Here is a 20,639-nt window from a genome sequence, read left to right on the forward strand (position 1 = left end):
CATTTCACCCAATGACTTGTGATTATTCCACAAATGGTGGCCTCCTCACCTTCTCCATACAGCAATGTTGTTGGTTCCTACTGCCTGCTTTGTAGCGCCCTTGTCAACACCTACACATGCCTAGTGATCAACAGACCCACCTGGAAGAATTGGCTCCTTATTAGGAACCATTAATTATAAGCCCATCCAGGAGATGATTTCATCACACCAAACACTTCTTCATGTTAACAAGTAGCCTGAGAAAATATGAACACATTAACTCAAGCCAATGACTGGAGTCTCGTGGAGTTGTAGAGTATGTTCAAAGGAGACAGTTTGTCACTTTCAAGCATACAGTATAAAAATAAACTAGGAGGGTGTTGCTCATGGAGCTTATTTAATGGGTGATGAAATATTAGTTTCTAGCTCTTTCTAGATGATGAAGGTGCCCACAAAATGTCTTCTTCCTAATAAATTTATGCTTCCCTTTTGCACCCTTAATTTCCAGAGAAGATCTTTTTGCTTTTTCAAAGATCATATAAGCTCAGAATTTCAACAAAACATCCTCCAATTCTGTGTTAGGAAAGTACATCCATTCTTTCTCTACCTGGCATGGCGCACAAGTTCTGTGAAGAATGCCCAGACGATCAAAATACAGTCCCTACTCCAGTAGGGGTACAAGAAAGTCATGAAAATGTGAACAGTGTTGCTTTGTTCTTGGTGTCTCTTCCCAAGATTTCTGTAAAACTGGAATCATCTGTTTCCCCATACCTTCTCTCTTTTTCTTTTAGTTGTTCAAGTTGGTTTCCCATGTCTTGGAAAACAAGATGGGGTGGCAGCATTTGAAGTGAATGTGATTGTGATGAATTCTGAAGGCAACACCATCCTCCAGACCCCTCAAAATGCTATCTTCTTTAAAACATGTCAGCAAGGTAAGCATTAATAGTGACTCAAGAGGCCCATAAGGATTCCAGGTGTGATTATGACAAAAAATTTGTTATAGGGGCTGGGGTTGTGGCTCAAGCGGTAGCGCGCTCGCCTGACATGCGTGCGGCCCGGGTTCGATCCTCAGCACCACATACCAACAAAGATGTTGTGTCTGCCGAGAACTAAATAAAATAAATATTAAAAAAAATTTGTTATAGATTTTTTTGGATAATTATAACCATACCAATAGAAGGGAGGATGGGTAACACAGGGTCCAGTGACAGTACTAAGACAGGCTTTTCTCTGGTTTTGGCATCACTTAAAATTATAGCAACTCCCATTCCCCTTCAAAATGCCCTCCCTTCTTCCTGCTTTACTAATTGAGACTCTCCAGTGGTCTCTTTCCTTTCTCTAGTTCTTCACTGTGAGTGCCAGTCATTACCAGCACTTTCTACCTGTCAAAGACAGCACTAGACGTTTCCCTTCCAAAAACTTGGTGCCAGTCACATCCACAGAGGAGAGGATGTCACTGTCACTCAGTGTCCCTGTGGGCCAAGGCTCACTCAGCACCTCCCTGCAGTGTCCCAGGTGTCCCGTAAGCATGGAAGCTTGACTTCTTTTCCATCTTTATGCCAGCTGTACAAAATTTAAGCTCTGGAGCCTGTCAGTGCTCTCAAGATGTATCCAAAATGTCATCCCCCTCTCTAAAAGTGAATGAGGACAATATCCTTCATTCTTCTACAGTGTGAATTTAAGGAGGTATGGTAGGTTGATAGGTAGGGAAGAAGGCAGGATAAAAAATTTGCTTTACCTTTGTCCGCGAGCCCCCTACTGTTGGAAGTAAGATTGCAAGAGGCAAAATTTGACAATGTAGAGAAATGGAAGTGTTGTATGGAGAATAAAGTAGAAGTATCTGGGCCCTCCATCTACAGTAATTGGAGAGCTGAAATAAAGATGATCCCTAATATATCATGTTGGCTGTGACTCACCCAGCATGATTCCAAGGATACCCAACTACCTTTGGTTTCTCTTTGGTGCAGCTGAGTGCCCAGGAGGGTGCCGAAACGGAGGCTTTTGTAATGAAAGAAGAGTCTGCGAGTGTCCTGATGGATTCTACGGGCCTCACTGTGAGAAGGGTAAAGAACAGAAGTTGGTGTCTCTTGTTTGCTTCCTAATGAACATGATGTCACAGGAGTCCCACGTGGCTTTTTAACACATCTCCTAAAATTATTTTTTTGGTCACATTATAAAAATTAAGAAACCATGGAAGAGTTATTTGAAAGTATTTCTTCTGCCAGTGGTTTTCTGTGAAACCCTGTATGTGGCAACACAGGGAGAGAACTTTGGAAAGGGTCAACACTCTGGAGGCCCCCTTCCCACTATTGTACACACTGTACTTTAGCATAATCTTATCAAAGTCTTGAGGTTGATTTTCTCTACTTAAGTTGGCTTTAAAAATTGCCATTGATTTGAAATTATCTATTCCAATTAAAAGTGGCTTGATTCACAATTAAGTCCATACCATAGCTATGAAGTTATAACAACTAAAAGAAAAAAAGGATGAAAATAACTTATGTAGGAAGTATGTCCATTTCAGGGAAATTTCTTTTAAGATAATTTTGTGAAAAAAAGAGGTAAGCAAGAGAATGAATATTAATTATAAGGTGCTTAAATACCAAGAGCTTTATTTGACCAGAGTAAGCAAAACATTTTTTATCTCTAAGAAATAAGAATATTTTTCTTAAGTTTTCTTATTTTCGCTTATTTTGAAATTGGAAGATCAAGGATGTAGGGCAGAGAGGAAATATTTGCAGTTTTAAAAAAACCACACCTTAGTCAAGATGACTCTGGAAAAAGAAATTTAATCAGGCATTCAAAATGAAACAAATTCAAAATTATTTTCTAAGAAATTGAGACGTTGAAAAATAGCCTAATTAAAACCACAAAACATTTTTTTTATATAGCAAACTTGTATCTCAGAAGGGTGCACATTTTAGAATCAACTACAAAGCTTAAAGTTATTATACTATTGATATTTAAAAATGATTCCACCCCAAATCCCCATTTGGCCTTAATCAGAATTCTCTCTCCCCATAAGCCCTTTGCACACCACGATGCATGAATGGCGGACTTTGTGTTACTCCTGGTTTCTGCATCTGCCCACCTGGATTCTATGGAGTCAATTGTGATAAAGGTAATAGTTTCTTTTTAAGAATCAAGTTTTACATTTTAAACGTTTGATTCAAATAAGTGCACTAAATGTGTCATCACTCTATAAGCAGGATGTATCCCTCAGGGTAAAGATGACTGGTATAATAATTGAAACCCCCATTTGAGTGTAGCTTAACACAGCAGAATGTTGTTTTCGTTCACAGAATGCTCCAGCACAGGATTAGGGGGTTAGTGGATAGTGCAGCCCTTCTCCATGCAGTGATTCAGGGGACCAGGCACCTTCCATCTTGTGCTCCTGCCTGGAGTGTTGGAGCTCTCTAGGTCCAGTCAACAAAGTAGAGAAGGGAGATTGCAGTAGGTATTTCTTTAAGGATCCCTCCCCCCAAAAATGCTAGCCCCCAGAAGTGACCCACAAAACTTCCACATCTATTATGGGTAGGAATTAGCCTCCTGGTCCTCTCTGAATGTAGCCAGAATGTCATCCTGGCCTGTCTTCCACTGACCACTCTTGTTATGGGAGGGGATCATGAATTTTTGTGAACAGCTGGAAATTTGATATGCCTGAATAAGTTTTGTAGGTGAGCTTATCAGGTCACATCAAACAATGTGCTCCAAATTGACTGACCTAAAGGTGTACTGACTCCCAACTCAATACTTGGCTCACAAGGTTACATGTCCCTTAGAGGTTACATGCCTCCTTCTTAACATTGCAGCAATGGTCAAATTTTGTTCTTAGAGACTGGATTCAGACTTAGCCTTACAATATTGCTGAACAATTCATATTCTGTACAAGATACCAGTCTATTTTGCCCAGTTCACATCTTGCAAGTGGGAAAACATTTAGAAGTTTCTGCAAAGTGTGTGTCTTTAATGGAGTTACCTTTGCATCTAGAATGCTAATTTTATGAAAAGAGCATTGTTTGGGGCTAATAAAAATGTTTTGAAATAAAATGATGAATATTAATTGAAGAAGTGACACTTTAGTGATCAGTTAGTACCAAGATTATAATGCACAGTTTCTTTTTTTTTCTTTTTAAAGAAAGAAAAGCTATGTAAAAAGCCCTCAGCATGAGTCAGAATAATAACTTATGGTTTTCTGCTATTTTATGACATTCATTATCTAATTGTCTGATTTTACTCTCAACAGACTTTTGAGATATGGAAAGTATTATTCGTTTCATTCCCAGATAAGCATAGTGAGGTTTATAGAACTTGAGCAGCTTAACACAAATTCACTCCTTTCTATGTACCATGGTGCAACCCAGGCTACCTAATTCAGGTCCTGGTTCCCCGTGAGGGACTCTGGTCTTCAGCAGGTAACTTGCTCTATTTTTGGACCATGGTTTTTCCTTTGCTAAATTTGGAAGGAAGTCATTGACCTTCCTGTCCTAACGCCTGAATTAACTGAGATAATATCCAAAAGCTTTTCTACATTTAAAAAAAAATGGTCTTTTAAAAATCATAGCATTAAACTGAAAATAATTTTTAAAAACATGTATTCATGAAGATTGAACTCTAATAACACTAACAATAATGACAGACAGTAAAGTTATTGATTGTGAATCCTCTTTTTGTCTAAATTTAGCATTTGGCATCTCTGCCATTTCTAAATTGAGCATTTCTTCCTGTATGTGTTATTAACCCTTTATTTTTCTTTAAGCATACAGGGGATTGATCCTGGGACTTTGTGCATGTTAGGCAAGTGCTCTACCAATGAGCTACACCCCCACCCTCTAAAACTGGGCATTTCTTACAGCAGAATTAAGCTCAGGTTATATTGAAACTGTTAGAAAATAAATCAAATCTTTCAGATAGTTGAATGAAGAATGATTATATTCACATATTTAAAGAAACCACTAGTGTGGTCTGCTTATGTAGATGTGGCCATTATTGGTGTGGTTTGCACAGTGGGGTATGCATTGCAATGTTTTACTAATGCTACCACATCCCGAACACTTCATGGTCACTAAAGAGGGAATATATCTATCTGTATTCCAGTATCTTTATATTTTATATTTCAGATGAAAGTTTTCCTACTTATTAGACACCAGTAATTTTTGTTTTGTTCTTGGAAAGTTCATTGAAATTTCACTTGGTCTTCTAAAGATCTGAGAATATTTTAAAAATATTTTTTACTTTCTCAACAACAACAACAAAAAAGGCTTTCATTATTCAGAAGACAGTATGGAGCTTCTGAAAAAAAAATGGCTTAGTTACTGGCATAGAGCTAGACTTTAGCACTACATTCTAGAACAGACATTAAAAAACAACTTTCATTGGCCCTTGGGACATGTGCCATAAATGTTAGGAAATGAGTTGTTAAGCATTAGCCAATATATTCTCAGCTCCACTGAAAGTGTCTCTGGCTCACTGTACAATAGAAATTATATTAATCTGTTTTTATAATAAAATACCTAAAGCTGAGTACTTTATAAAGAAAGGAGTAACTAAGCTTTCGGTTCTGAAGATTTAAGATCATGGCATCAGCATCTGCTCTCTGGTGAGGGTCTTCTGACTATATCACATCTTGGTAAATGGAATTATGGGAATATCTGGAAGAGACAACATCACATGGCCAGATAGGAAACGAGGAAGATTCACAGGCCAGGCTTGCACTTTTTATAACAACTTCCTCTTTCAGTAACTAAGGTCCCATAGAGCTACCTTAATCCTTTCTGAGGATGGTAGCCCCAGTGATTCAACCATCCTCCATTAGATCCCATTTTTTAAAGATTCCAACACTTCACAATACTGTCGCATTGGAGACCAAGATTCCTTCACATGAATCTTTTAGGGACACAAACCATATCCAAACCATTGCAGAAATCTGGAGAAGTGTGGTCAGGGCAGTAAACTAAGACTGTGGCTCAATTATATAATCAGTTTTACCAAGTTTTATTATTCAATTAAGCTACCAGGCTCAGATCATTCTAGATAACAGTAAGGAGCAGTTCTCACAGGGAAAGGACCACATGGATATTGATCCCAATGTTTCATTTCCTCATATCCTTAGGAGAAACAGGAATGAGTTGGGGAACAGGACACACTCACAAAAACAACCAGTGATACAGATACCAGCACCAAGTAGCAAAAAAGAGGGCCACGTGAATGGATCTCCTGAATTCTCTACCAAAATGCTACTGTTCCTCTCTAAGTCAAGATGCTTGGTTTTGCCAAAACAAGTATAGCACTATCTGGAGCTGGGAGATGCTTGTGATTTTAAACACAGCATTTATCATTTAAGAAGCAGGATATTTGTAAAATATTTTAGTTGGAATTCTTTTCCACAAAGAGAGCACACATATAACTTTTGGATTTCCTTTCTGATTTTCCTTTTGGAAGCTTGCTTTAGCTTTTGTTCAGCTAGAGCCAATTTTGGCCCATTTTATATGGGACAAAAACAAATAGGATATATAACTGAAATTACTAAAAATCCAAACTCTAATTTTAGCCTTTACAGAATGAGCCAGCTTGTCTACTTTTAGACATTCCATTCCCACTCCTCCATTCCCATTTCTCTTTCCTCCCTCTATTTTAGGTGCCAGCAAACAGTGAAATTCCAGAAACTAAACCAAGAGGGAGGGTTTAGGCTGAATCACAGTATGACTATTAACCTAGATAATGTAGCTAATTGGACTCCCACTAGAATACATCCAGCTTTATCCCTCCAACTCAGCTGCCACCATATCCCTACCTATGTGATCTCACAAGGGTCTGCAGTCTTTTTCTGAGTACAATTATGCTTTTATCTAAATGTCATAAAAGCCCATTTTTTTAAAAAAAAAAAATCTGTTAGATAAAATAAATCCCTGTTCATTTTTTTCCTAAAAAAAAAAAAACACAAAACATTGCTTTCTTCTTTGTTGGATCCCAATATTTATGACTTCTCTCTCTCTCTCTTTTTTTCTTTTGTCTATTCGAAAGTAAGTTTCACCTTTTATTCTTCTTTTATCCTGCAACCAGATGTTAAAAAAAATCTTGGATTTATAACAGCATTCTTCTCCTTTTCAGAGCATTGATTTTATTTAAAAAATTAAAAGGCAGGTTTATTTTATATACTCCATGCCTTTTTTCATTAAGATATAAGCTTCTAAGAGTGGGAGGAATAGAATGTATGTGATATCCTATTATCCCCTATTATGTTATGAAATCGTGTAATTGTAATTTGATGGTAATTGTAATTCCAATCAATTACTCTGAATAACTGAAGTAATTGGTTGCAGTTTTTGTATTTGTAAAGTGGGCTTAAGCAGCTTACTTTATGAAGTAAATGAGCAAGTACAGATGCCTAAGAAACATCATGCACTTTATAGAGTTTTTGTTCAGTTTAACCCATTGTCTAATGCAGTCCCTGGTTGTTCATTCTGACAGCAAACTGCTCAACCACCTGCTTTAATGGAGGGACCTGTTTCTACCCTGGAAAATGCATTTGTCCCCCAGGTCTAGAAGGGGAGCAGTGTGAAAGAAGTGAGTACTGACTTTCCACTTTCTCTTTGTTCTCTGGGAATCTTAACCATTTTTTTTCTAATCCCTTCCTTTACCAGAGGAATCCGAAGCCCAGAAAGAACACATAGTTTGTGTAAGGTCTTAAGTCATTGGTTTCTTTTTGCTAGATTCATATGCCACTTATTTTGGTTAAAAGGTGAGGACAGACATGGCTCATGAGCCTCAGAGCACACAGAACAAATGGTTTCAGCATGTCGTATTATTTCTTTTTAGTTATTTCCACTTTGCATTATGCAGAGCCCACAGCTTCAGCCGTGAAACATAGACCAGAGCTCTGAAACAGGTGTGATCTGTCACCCACCTACAGATATAGCAGGGTTTCCTCTGCCACTGGCTGCCATTGCTGCCAGATATCCTAGAATAGACTGAGTCTTGTTACCCACCTAAGAGAAAAGGGAATACCCTAAAAAGGGGCAAAAACATGCATAGCAATTAAAAAAAAAGAACACACTAATAGCACATGCAGCAACATGAGAGCCTCCCACCTGTTCAATGAAAGGAGCCAGACACACACCAGTGCCTCCTGATGATTCCTTAGTTTTGAAGTTCAAGAATAGGCAAAGCTAATGGATGATGATGGAAACGAGAATCATGGTTGGAGGCACAAAAGGATTTCTTGGGGTGCCAAAAATATTCTGTATCTTGATTAGTGAAGGGTCATGTGAGTGTTTATGAAAAAGAAAATCAAACTGTAAATAAGATTGGTGAATATTCTGCCTTTGCCATATTTGTTACAATTTAAGGGTAAAAATTCCCCATTGTTTGGGGAATTAATATACCCAACTGCTTATCCTGGCTCTACTACCTACTAGCCGTGTAGGCCTCACTCTCTGTTAAACTGAGGAATGAGTCAACCCACCCTACGTCGCTCAGATAGTGGGATGCATGCCCAGGAAGGAGCTAAAGGAATCAGTGTCTGCTTATTTGCTGTGTCTCTGCCTTTTTTTTTTTTTTACTTCATTTTATTTATTCATTCTGTTTTTTTTTTTTTAATGTGGTGTTGAGGATCCAACCCAGTGCCTCACACATGCTTAGCAAGCGCTCTACCACTGAGCCACACCCGAGCCCCTGTCTCTGCCTTTTTGATGTGTGTTGAGGAAGACTTGTTCAGCATTTCTTGTTTCCAGCTGTGTTTTACCTGTAAAGCATCACTGCGTTGGTTCAGCCGTAGTTTGTGAAGTGGTAGTGTATTAAAAACTGAAAAATACTAAGTTCTGACTTTAACTTTCAGCCTCTAATTTATTTGTGAGTTTTTGTACTTTAATGAGTAGTAGGTGAAGTAACCATTTTTTATAGAGTTCAAATGAAATACTTCTGAAGCTTCCATAAAACATGTAATTAATTGCCAGGATGTGGTTTCTATTCTTATTAATTACCCTTCCCTGATAAAGATATCTCAGAATGGACACCCCTCAATTTTCTCCTCATCCTCACCCCCAGAGGTTGCACACTTAGTTGGTTTGTGTGTGAATCTTTGCTCATGGTCTCATTTTGTGTAAGGATGCCTCTTCATGCCCTTAGGATTTACACACTTTCTGTTGGCAGAAGCACTGCTTTTATTCTTGTGTGTATACATGTGCATGTGATTTTTTTTTATCTCTAACTGCATCAAAAATTTGGGTCTTTGAAAACACCTGACAAATTTGATCACAAATTTCATTCAAAATTTTTAAGGAAATTTCCTGTTTCTCTTATTATCAGGAAAAAATGGAAATGGGTCTTGAGTTGAAAAGTGTCTCTACAACTATATAGATAAAACAGCATAGTTGAAGTATGTATTCTTATTTTTTAATTAAGATATAATTTACATAGCATAAAACACAAATTTAACCAGTTGTTAAACCACCCAGTACATGCACAAAGTTGTGCAGCCACCACCTCTGTCCAATCCAGACCATTTCATCACCTCAAAAAGAAAACCCATGCCTATCAGCAGTTCCTCCACATTCTCCTCTTCCCCCAGCTCTGGCAACCTCTAATCTACTTTCTGTCTCTTCAGACTTGCCTTTTCTGAACATTTCACATAAATGGGAGCATAAAACATGTGGTCTTTTGTTTCTGGCTTCTTTCACATAGGTTTCTTCTAGTAGTTTTAAGGTTCACACATGGTGTAGCATATATTAGGGCATCATCAGTCCTTGTGGCTGAATAATACTCACTGGAATGTATAACTGCATTTTGTTTATGCATTTATCAGCTGATAAACATTTGGGTTGTTTGTACATGGAGACTCTTTTGAACACTGCTGTAATGAACATTTGTGAATAAGTTCTTTGTGTAGACATAAGTTTTCAATTCTTTTGGACATATACCCAGGAGTAGAATTGCTGAATCATGTGGTTTCAAATTTTTTTGAGGAATAGCCAGACCATTTTCCAAAATAGCTGCATGATTTTACATCCCCATCAAGGTGCAGCAATGCACAAGAGTTCCAATTTTCCCACATCCTTACCAGTAGTCAGAGGTATCTGGATGGATGGATGTTTGTGTACTCCTAGATTTCCCAAGAATCTTCAATGAACCTTCAGTTAAAAAGACCACATAGCTTTACTTCCATTGCGTTACAAATAAAGTTTAAAAATAAATTAATGGGTTCTTATTATAAAGCTTTCAGTATAAAATGTTCTTTGTAAAGACATTTTAGAATATTGGAGAAGACGATTAAAAATCACTCACCATTCTAGGACATCGTTCTAGGAGATGATGAGTGTTGGCACAGGTTGTAAACCCCTTTGATCTTTTTTGTCTGTGTCACAAATTTAAGGTAATTTATCCAACCATCCCATTGGTGGGAAATTTAATGTCTTTGTTTTATAAATATCTTATCACATTGTACTCATAAGGACTCAACCACTGGTTGTACTAAAAATGCTGTTTAAATTTAGTCAAATCTGGTGTCCATAGGCAATGCTTAGTCTCTTAGGACAAAGATGTGTCATCTCTCAGGCCTACTCAGTTTTCCATTGTCTATTGGATAGAATTTGGCCACAAATTGTTTTCAGGAAAAGGAAACATAAATATTAAAGACAATTGTAGAATCCTGAAATTTAAAACAATCAGATCATGAGGTTTGGTTCCTATAGTCTTTGAACTAGCAGTGGACTTCTAACTCTCCTGCAGTTAGTTGCCTTTCGGTGGTGTAAAAACCAGGAGAGAATATCCTCCCTCCTGGCTGAGGTGAAACTAAGCTTCCTCATTTCTATCATTCCATGGACAAGAAAAGACCCATTGGGCCAATGAAATGATTCTTGCCAAGGATCAATCTCTGCAGTATTCCTGCTTACCAAGTTCACTCCTCCTACACCATGGGAAATTAGGGCTCACCAAGTATTTCACATATAAGTAATCTATCTTCTTTGCCATATAATTATCATCCCACATTGTGTTTTCTTGGGGAAAACCCAGTGTGTTGCAGAGTACCATGAACGATTCAATTTTGTGTATGTCTTGGGGTCAGATGTTTCTTTGATGCAAGTAGAAATTTGGAGTTAGATATTCCTTCCTTTTGGGTAAGAGTTGAGATATTAACTAAACAGTAAATTGTTTTATTAGTCAGTTTTTCATTCAAAATATCTGACAAGAACAATTTAGAGGAGGAAAATTGTATTTAGGGTCCATGGTTTCAGAGGTTCAGTTCATGGTCAGTGGACTCCATTGCTCTAGGCCTGAGGTGAGATAACACGTCATGGAGGAAAGACATGATAAAGGAAAGATACTCAGTTAATGGCTGGCTGGCTGGCTCACTGGGAAGCAGAGAGGGAGAGAGAGAGAGAAGGAGGAGCCAGGAGACAAGATATAATTCCCAAGGGCCGACTCCAGTGACCCACTTCCACACTCCACCAGCCTACAGTTACCATTCAATCTGACCATTTCAAGTTACTAATCTATCAAATGGATCAATCCGTTGATCAGGTCACAGCTCTCATAATCTAATCATCTCACTTCCTATATTAACACAGATGTTTTTACAGGACACCTCATATCCAAACCATAACAATGTGTTCTTATGTGCAAACCTAGAAAAAGGGCTTTTTTTGGACTTTCTGTGGTCAACAAAAAGGTGGTGTTTTATTATGAAAGTTGTTTTTTAAAAAAAAATCTCATACTCTTAACGGTATATCAGGTTTGTGAGAGACCCTAACACCCCAGTATTGTTATATCTGTATTATCTCCACAATGACTAAATACTGCTTTCATCAATGTAAATGTCAATAAAGCCCTTTAGGGAAGTAAAAAGAAAAATGAAGTGTTTTCAGTCAAGTGATTTTCATGTGGAATTCACTTCTTATTTTTCAAGAATAGTATTTTCTTTGACCGTAAGAAGTGTTTAGAGAATGAAAGGTGAGATGGTTAGGGATAGATTTCATCAGCTGTCCTATGTACTCAGAGGCCTTTGTAATGAATGTTCTGCTAAAAGTGAAAAGAAAGAAAAACAACGACAAAATTCCAAACTTGTCCCCTACCAAAACCCAAGCTGCTTGCCCATTGGAACATCACTGTGCGAGTCACAGGCTGTGGTGTCACACCTGGGAGGACAATACTCTTCTTCAAAAACTTCAGTCCTAGGATGGCAAATTCTAAATTGCAGAGAGAAAACAAATAGCCTTTAGAGTAAGAAGGCAGCAAATGATTGCATAATTTTTACCTTTAAAGTCTTCTGGTGGGTCTAAAAATCTGTTCAAAGATCTGTGAAAACATGACCAATATTAATTTGGTCTGAGATAAAAGAAAAATGATATATCTTGAAGATCTAAGACATTCCCAGAAAATGTATGGTTGTGCTACTGGGTACTTTTTGTGACCTGCCTCATATTCTCTCAGCCAACCTTTAACTCCTGTCGTTGCTGAAGCAACCTGTTTTGCACAGGTATGAGCTGATTGCACTTCATCTTATCCATTCCAACACCTTTGCTCTCCACTCAGAGACATTTCTGAGTCCTTAGAAATCACATACTGCGTTTGCAGCATGGAAGTGTGAGGAAATTACCCCTTGGGGCAAGTGGGAGTCAAATGCTGATGAACAAATGCTTCCCCCTCTCTCTTCAGACAACTCTGAGGTGCAGCTGATACAGCTCCTTAGAAGGACCCAGCAAAATGCTCATAGTGGTGACTGAACCACACTTTGGTGTTGACTTTCCCTCCTACCCTGTTTCATTCTTCCCATGCCCCATTCCTAGGCTCACTTCCCCAAAATAAGCTATCTGCAGGCAAGCCCTGCTTTCTGGGGAATCCTAGACTAAGACTTATGAGGTCAGGTACTGGTGTAGACCTGCTTTCAGAACAAGAAACAATCCAAAGTGGAACTCAGAGAAAAGACCATTTAGTGGGTCATGCATAAATCAACTTTTAGTAAGTTATATCTTAAATTACAATTTGTGAGTCAGTTAAAAGATTATTCTTTTAATCAAAATGTAAATGGAACTATGGCATTGGGGCAGTACATTTATGGTGAAAGAAGATATGTATTCAAAGTAGAAGTATTAACCTATTTCAAAAACAAAACTCAAGCAATATAAAAGCCAGATTAGATCTGAAATGAATGGAAAATACTGCTTTTACCCCTTCAAAACCTTGTGATTCTTTATGTAATATTCCCCGAAGGGAGCTCTGGGTTCCTTGCTCACTTGCATTGCTCTCTATTTTAGGCAAATGCCCACAACCCTGTCGAAATGGAGGTAAATGCATTGGTAAAAGCAAATGTAAGTGCTCCAAAGGTTACCAAGGAGACCTCTGTTCTAAGCGTAAGTACTCACACACCTCATCAATATGGGTTATGGGACGAGTGAGCTAGCTGTACTCTCCTACTGCAAAATGTCACAGTTAACCTTTCCTCACTGACATACATGATTCTTTTATGTAGACCAAAGGCACTCTATGGAATCCATGCACATAACAGAATTTACATACTCTCACAGATACAACTGAACGTTTTAATATATTTTTTTAATTCACTAGAGGTTTTCTTAAGGAAAATAAACTTCCATTGCTCACAAATTTCAAAATCCTTTTGTAAATGAGGAACATGATGTTATTTAAGGGTCACTCTCAAGATTTTTTCACGAAGTCCCAAACTGACTTTTACCTGGAGAATGGTTTAGAAAGAGAAAAAAAAAAAATTAGGCGATGAAGCCAAAACTAACTCGTTCTAAAGAACTGCAGGAAAAGGAGCTGTGTAATTCTGTTGAAAAAGGAAAGCCGAGGAAACATTTATTTTATCTCCTTTGCTTCCAGCTGTCTGCGAGCCTGGCTGCGGGGCACACGGGACCTGCCAGGAACCCAACAAATGCCAATGTCAAGAAGGTTGGCATGGAAGACACTGCAATAAAAGTAAGTTGGAGACCATCTGGGAAGTCAGTCTCTTTCACTTCTTGGCTCCAGTGGCTAATGGACAACCCACAACCCAGCCCCACCTGCCATTTCATGAACAGCAGCTTCTCCTTCCCTGCCCACCATGCTCCCCTCCCTCTCTCGAAACCTTAGAGTCTAAGCTTTAGAGTTTAAAAAGTAGGGCATCATTGTGAAAGGTCATCAGCTCTGTAAAATACCTCCACAAATATTTTCTAGCTTAGATGGCTAATACAGGTTCACACAGTAATATAGTATGTCAACTATGAAAGATGTGATCATCTAAATTAAGCTTTTAAATCAAATGTAGAATCACTATCTACTTACCTCTGATTTTAAAATTCAAAATTTACCAACTCATATATAATATGTGAAGAGTTTTACTTTTTAAAAGTTTTAAATTGTTTGGGGTATATTTTTAATGAGTCCTTTTGAGGGAAAGGGAAGGTCTGTGAAGCCCTCTATGAGAGATGTTATAGGAGTTGTTCTTTTCAAATGTACCGACTACTCAAAATGTACTAGAAATGTAGAACAAACAATGAACTATTTTATATATGAAATGGAGCTTAATAAAACCAATTATTTAGTATTGGATTAGTGTCTCCCCTGTGCTAAGCAGGAATCCAGACAATGGGGGACACATCAATGAAACAGAAAGTACAGATCCAGTGGAGGGAGAGTTGATTAGCAAGTGAACAAAAGAACACAGTCTATATGTATCTGGCACCCAGAACTCAGTCTTCTAAGCCTGGGACACTGTCCTCTCCACTTGGGGGAAAGGAAGTTTCCAACCGTGCAACACCCTTCAATAGCAGAAGTCCAGATGTGGCTACCATGTTACACCTCCAAAACACAAGTTAAACAAACCACAGATATTTTTCTAGATCAGTGGTCTCCAAAGAGTGTTGCTCACGGTCCAGTGAGTGTGGAAATTAGTTCGGGTGCTGAGGGGAAGTATTACCTCTAAAATATTTTTTATATTTTATATTATTTTATACATATTTACATATACATTTAAAATATGTATATGTAAATATGTATATTTACTTATACGTATTATAAGTAAATATACATATTTACATATAACTACATATATATAAATATACATATTTACATACATATAACTTATAAATACTTACATTTATTTAATTGCAAACTTTCTAATTTCCAATTTTTGTGCAGACCTTACAATATTCACATGTTATTCTGATGTATATATGATAAACTTATATGTGGGTATACATGTTTATTGTAAGGTAGGCTGGTGTCTGGTGGGCACAGTATGGGAAGAAGTGCAGTTCCTCTGGTAAAAAGCTCTTCACCCAGTGGTTATGGTTGAATGTATCCCCACTAGGACATGCTTTCGGGAAACCTTTGGACTAACACCCCTATAGGAAACTAACAATGTCTAGAGTCATTTTCACAAAGACTAAGTCAAATCTTTTATGCCACTCTCAACTGGATTCAAACACCATGGCTTGTCAAGAATCAAAGTGATTTTCCAGAAGTCCTTGAGCCTAAGGATGATCTGAAATCTTACTATACACCCCAGGACTCAATTGCAAAGATCTCTGGTCTCATAAATGGGGACCAGTGATCTCCAAGAGTGATGGACAAGGGCAGTGTTTCCACTGATATACCTGGTCAAGCTAAAAGAAGGCAAATTAGGGGCCCTTTGGAATAGAGCAGTAGATGAGCAATTCTATCAAGGAGAATTGCAAGCTTCCAAACAGCACCCCTACTGTAGACCACATGCTTAATCTTCTGCCATCAGAGTTCCTCCTACAGAGTAAGGCAATGCAAGCCAGGAAGGTGCCCTGGAAAACACACTTGATTCAAATGCAAGTGTGTTTTCCAGGAGAGGCCACCCGGCCAGTTCTGTACTTCAAGAGAATGGAGCTAAAAGGGTTTATTTTAACTAGAGGGAGGTGACAAGGAAGCTCTGAGTCACAGAGTTCTGCTACAAACAGATTCCCAGTGGGGTGACACGTTGGGAGGTCCCAGGCACCCAGGCATCATAGCAGGAAGGAGGATCCTGGAGGCAGATGTCCCTGCTCAGGCTCACCCTCACCAGCAGGGAGGTTTGGTCTTCATGGGTGGCAAGTCAAGCTGCATGGTAAGGATTTACTCCAGCGCATTGTTGGCTCATGTTTTGACCATTCCATGAGCTACCAGCCTACATAGTGACAATTCAAAGAAACACATTCAGGAACAAATATTCTGTTCTCACTAGTTGTTTAATAACATGCTTGCACTTAAAAACCACAAGGAACAAATGAAGTGCTGAATTTGACTCTGATGCACACGAAGATGGTGGTAGATTTTTGAAATGTAATTGCTGTTTTACATCAGTTTTAGGAAACCAAAAATGAGTTAGGGCCCCCCAGCACCTCCAGAAGTTCACAAGTAGAGGGGAGGGAGGTCTCAAGTTGTGTAACTCAGTATCACATTCCACTGACAACCAAGTGGAAAATGAATAGATGCCACCTGACCAAAACCTGCAAGTCCCCATTGATGAGAAGTCAGTTTAAATAACAACCCGTTCTCTAATACACATAATGGAAACTCTCAATTCTTACAAAATTCCTGTATGTATGAGTGCTGTAGCCATACTCTCACCGTGGGATCTACGGGAAGAGTGGAGGTTGTTACATATTGAACTGGATCCATCAGCTGGATTGATGGTTCTGCAATGCAATGAAAGGATCAATGACCAAATCATTGGTCCTCTGTAGCAGCATTTGAGACTTCATTGTGAGATCCTTACCAACCCTTGGGTGGAGACTGCTTCCATTCAAACACAACAGCCAAAGTATATAGTGAGTAAGCCTCCAATGGAGGGCAAATTTGACAGAGTTAGTAAAATGAGTTTCTTTCAACAGAGATCTTGAACCTGTAACATCTCTTCAATCAGGTAGCTTTTTGTGGGCACTGTGGTCTTCCACTCTGGGTTAAAAAGGGAAAATGGATTTCATTTGAATGGTTAATGATGAATCTGAAGAGCCTGTTTTTGTAGTTTCTTTGCTTTTAAGCTGTGAATAATTTTGCAGGGTACAGAGCCAGCCTCATGCATGCCCTGAGGCCAGCAGGCGCCAGTCTCCGGCAGCACACGCCTTCACTTAAAAAGGCCGGGGAGCAGCAGGAACCACCTGAATCCAATTACATCTGGTGAACTCCGACATCTGAAACGTTTTAAGTTACACCAAGTTCATAGCCTTTGTTAACCTTTCATGTGTTGAATGTTCAAATAATGTTCATTACACTTAAGAATACTGGCCTGAATTTTATTAGCTTCATTATAAATCACTGAGCTGATATTTACTCTTCCTTTTAAGTTTCCTAAGTGTGTCTGTAGCATGATGGTATAGATTTTCTTCTTTCAGTCCTTTGGGACAGATTTTATATTATGTCTGTTGATCAGGTTAAAATTTTGTCTTCTCCGTGTATAGTTGGCAGATATTTGCAAAATTACAATGCATTCATGGAGTTGAGGGGCTGGGTCACATTAGAGAGGTTAAATTGGGCAAAAATACATAAATCACAAGGATTTAGATGAAGCAGTTAATCATGTTGAAGTTACAGCATTTCAAATTTTATTGTCATATATTTAGACATTTGTCACATTTTTAATTGCCCTTATTTGTATGCTCTTATACAATATATTTCGACCTTACCATTACTCCAGAGAGTTCAGTATTGAAAAAAGAAAAACCAAAAATTGACACTGTGGTAGTGGCATTTAAACAATATAATATATTGTAAACACAATGAGATAGGGAATATAATGTATGAAGTCTTTGCATTGGCTTGAAGCAATATAATATATATTGTAAACAAAACACTGCTCTTACATAATAAACATTTTATACAGTTTGTATGTATAAAATAAAGGTGCTGCTTTAGTTTTCTGAGTGTTGTATGGAGTGGTCTTTGCATGTGTGATCTGGTTGTTCGAAATTTAGTGGTAGTTAATACTTTTCAGTACCATAAAAGATATCCTATGATTCCATTCTTTGCCCCTACCACAGCCCTTATCCTCATCCCTCCCTCCCAGCTCCCTGACTCTGCTCCAGCCATGCTGCATTGTACCCTCTTTTCACTGCCTATTTATATCACAGCTGAGTAGTCATTTCTTTCAAAAAGTCTTCTCTAACATGTTAAATAACTATCTTAGTTCATTTTCTGGTGCTATAAAGAATACATTAGAATGGGTAATTTATAAAGAAGACAAATATATTTGAGTCACAGTTCAGGAATCTGTGAAAACCAAGAGAACACCAAGATCTGGCAAGGACCTTCATGCTGCATCATCCCATGGCAGAAGGCAGAAGGGCAAGAGAGCCTGAGAGCAAGACAGTCAGAACTTGCCTTTGTAACAGCCCACCCTCTAAGCTGCACCTGCAATCACATTAATTAATTAATTAAAGCAAAACAAATAGCTATTTTTTGGGGGGTGGGGGGAGGCTACCAGGGATTGAACTCCAGGGCACTTAATCATTAAGCCACATCCCCAGCCCTATTTTGCATTTTATTTAGAGAAAGGGTCTCACTAAGTTGCTTAGTGCCTTGCTTTTGCTGAGGCTGACTTTGAACTCGTTATCCTCTAGTCTCAGCCTCTGGGAATGCTGGGATTTCAGGCATGTGCCACTGTGCCTGGCACAAATCACTACTTCTTAGGTCCTGCCTCCCAACACAGTTGCATTGGCATTAAGTTTCCAACACATGAACCTTGGGGGACACATTCAAATCACAGCAATATTCCATTAGTGAAAAGTGTTCTAAACCTTTCTAGAAGTGTCAGAATGTCACAAATGAAAAATGCCACCATTTATTAAAAATCTATTGATCTTAAATACATTATATGTGTTATTTTACAATTCTGTGAGGCCAGTGTTCTCCTACCCTTTTACACATTGGGAAACAAGCTTGGAAAGAGTAGGTAGTTTATTGAAGATAACACAAGCAACAGGGGAAGAGATCGAATGGGATCCAAAGCACTAACACTATGCTGTTCTCCCTCATTCCTTTCCTCAGCAGATGGAATAGAACACAGAATGCCACCCATCCTAGGCAGCAACTTCCCAACATATATTCTTCTCTATTCTCCCAAGGGAATGTGGACCTTATTTTAGAAATAAGGTCTACAGGTTTTCTTCTACAGTTGTGTGATGCGAGATGACATGATGATGAGAAGTGTTCGAGGGAGCAGAGTGGATGTGTCTTTTGTTGTGGTGCTGGACCACAGTGAGCCTCCTCCTCTGGTTGGAACCCACAGTGCCAACCTATGGGCAGAGTTGGCCTGAAGATTCCCAATATGAGAACCAATGCATTTATTCAAGCTGTTTAAATAGAAATAATAAGATCTAATACTTTCATAGTGCTTAATTTATTCTATGTGCTTTACTTATATTAGCTAATGATAAATAATAGAATGATGGGGACGTCAGAGTGAAAACAGAATGACAACTGCAATAATCTAGATTGACTGCATATAGACCCTAAAATCACAAAATACAAGCAAATTATAAATCACAAAATAGAGCTCTTGTGTGTTTTTATTAAAAGTAATTCAGCCAGGTGTAGTTGTGTACATCTGTAATCCCAGCAGCTTGGGAGGCCGAGGCAGAAGGATTCTGAGTTCAAAGCCAGCCTCAGCAACTTAGTGAGGCTCTGAGCAACTTAGCAAGACTCTGTCTCAAAATAAAAAAATTTAAAAAGGGCTTGGATATGGCTCAGTGGTAAAGCCTCTCTGGGTTCAATTCCCAGTATCATAAATAAATAAATATTATTACTCATTTATGATATGACTAATAACAAATTGTTGGCTTTAGGCTCCTAAATGTATTTCCAAGTGCCTACCAGGCATTTCCAACGAGTTGTCCCAGTGGTCTTTAAATTCACCATTTTCACCCTCCCCTCTGCTCCACATTTGTCCTTGTGTTTCCTATTTTGGTCATTAATCCAAACCACTTTATTACATACTACATCAGAAATTTGTGAGCATACAGTCCTATATATGATGACTATTTGTTCATATAGGTAATTGTACTAATATGTGCATTATGAAAGCCAGAAATGTTAAAAGGAAAAGATAAAATATATACACGTTTAATATTTTCTTGGCTTACCCCAAAGATGGTTTTATGGGTAGCCTGAGGTGTATCTATACCCCATAAGACACTTCGGGTAAAGGGGAGAGATGACAGGATCTGAAATGGCTTTAGGGTCAGGGAAAGACTCTAGAGACAGGTCAGACCTAAGCAGGGGACAAGATGAACAGCTGTTTTAGGGTTCAGAAAAGAGACGTGTCTGGACAATGACACTGATGACCAAAATAGGAAAATAAGAAAAATAGATGTAGGACAGGGGTAGGTGAGGGTAAAGATGTCAAGTTTAAAACACCATTGGGACATCCTATGGAAATGCCAGGTTGGCACTTGGAAATACATCTAGGAGTCTAAGGCCAATAATTTGTTCATTAGCCATATCATAAATGAGTAATACTAATTATATGTTGAATTACTTTTAATAAAAATATACATAAGAATTTTATTTGGTGAGGGTAATATAATTCACTTGTGTTTTTAGATTCTATATACAGTTAACATCCTTTACTACTTACTTAATACTTATGTTTATTTATATAACAGGATGGCCTTTATTATTTGGTAAATTGATTGAGTGTTGAGCACCCCTGGCCACCAGATGTA

At 38.3% G+C, this 20,639-nt stretch overlaps 1 protein-coding gene across 1 annotated transcript in view; it reads left to right on the top strand.

The window, feature by feature from the left end:
• Positions 1-17,761, top strand: part of Wif1 (Wnt inhibitory factor 1) — a 70,782-nt gene extending 53,021 nt beyond the window's left edge. Inside the window, exons 4-10 of the mRNA XM_077799020.1 lie at positions 771-911; positions 1,947-2,042; positions 3,005-3,100; positions 7,450-7,545; positions 13,230-13,325; positions 13,816-13,911; positions 16,980-17,761. Coding sequence (XP_077655146.1) covers positions 771-911; positions 1,947-2,042; positions 3,005-3,100; positions 7,450-7,545; positions 13,230-13,325; positions 13,816-13,911; positions 16,980-17,101 — 743 coding nt within the window. The 3' untranslated portion in view covers positions 17,102-17,761. The remainder of the gene's footprint in view (positions 1-770; positions 912-1,946; positions 2,043-3,004; positions 3,101-7,449; positions 7,546-13,229; positions 13,326-13,815; positions 13,912-16,979) is intronic.
• Positions 17,762-20,639: the final 2,878 nt, after the last annotated feature.

The sequence above is a fragment of the Urocitellus parryii genome, chromosome 5 (genome assembly GCF_045843805.1).
Source record: "Urocitellus parryii isolate mUroPar1 chromosome 5, mUroPar1.hap1, whole genome shotgun sequence".
Classification (NCBI taxonomy): Eukaryota; Metazoa; Chordata; class Mammalia; order Rodentia; family Sciuridae; genus Urocitellus; species Urocitellus parryii.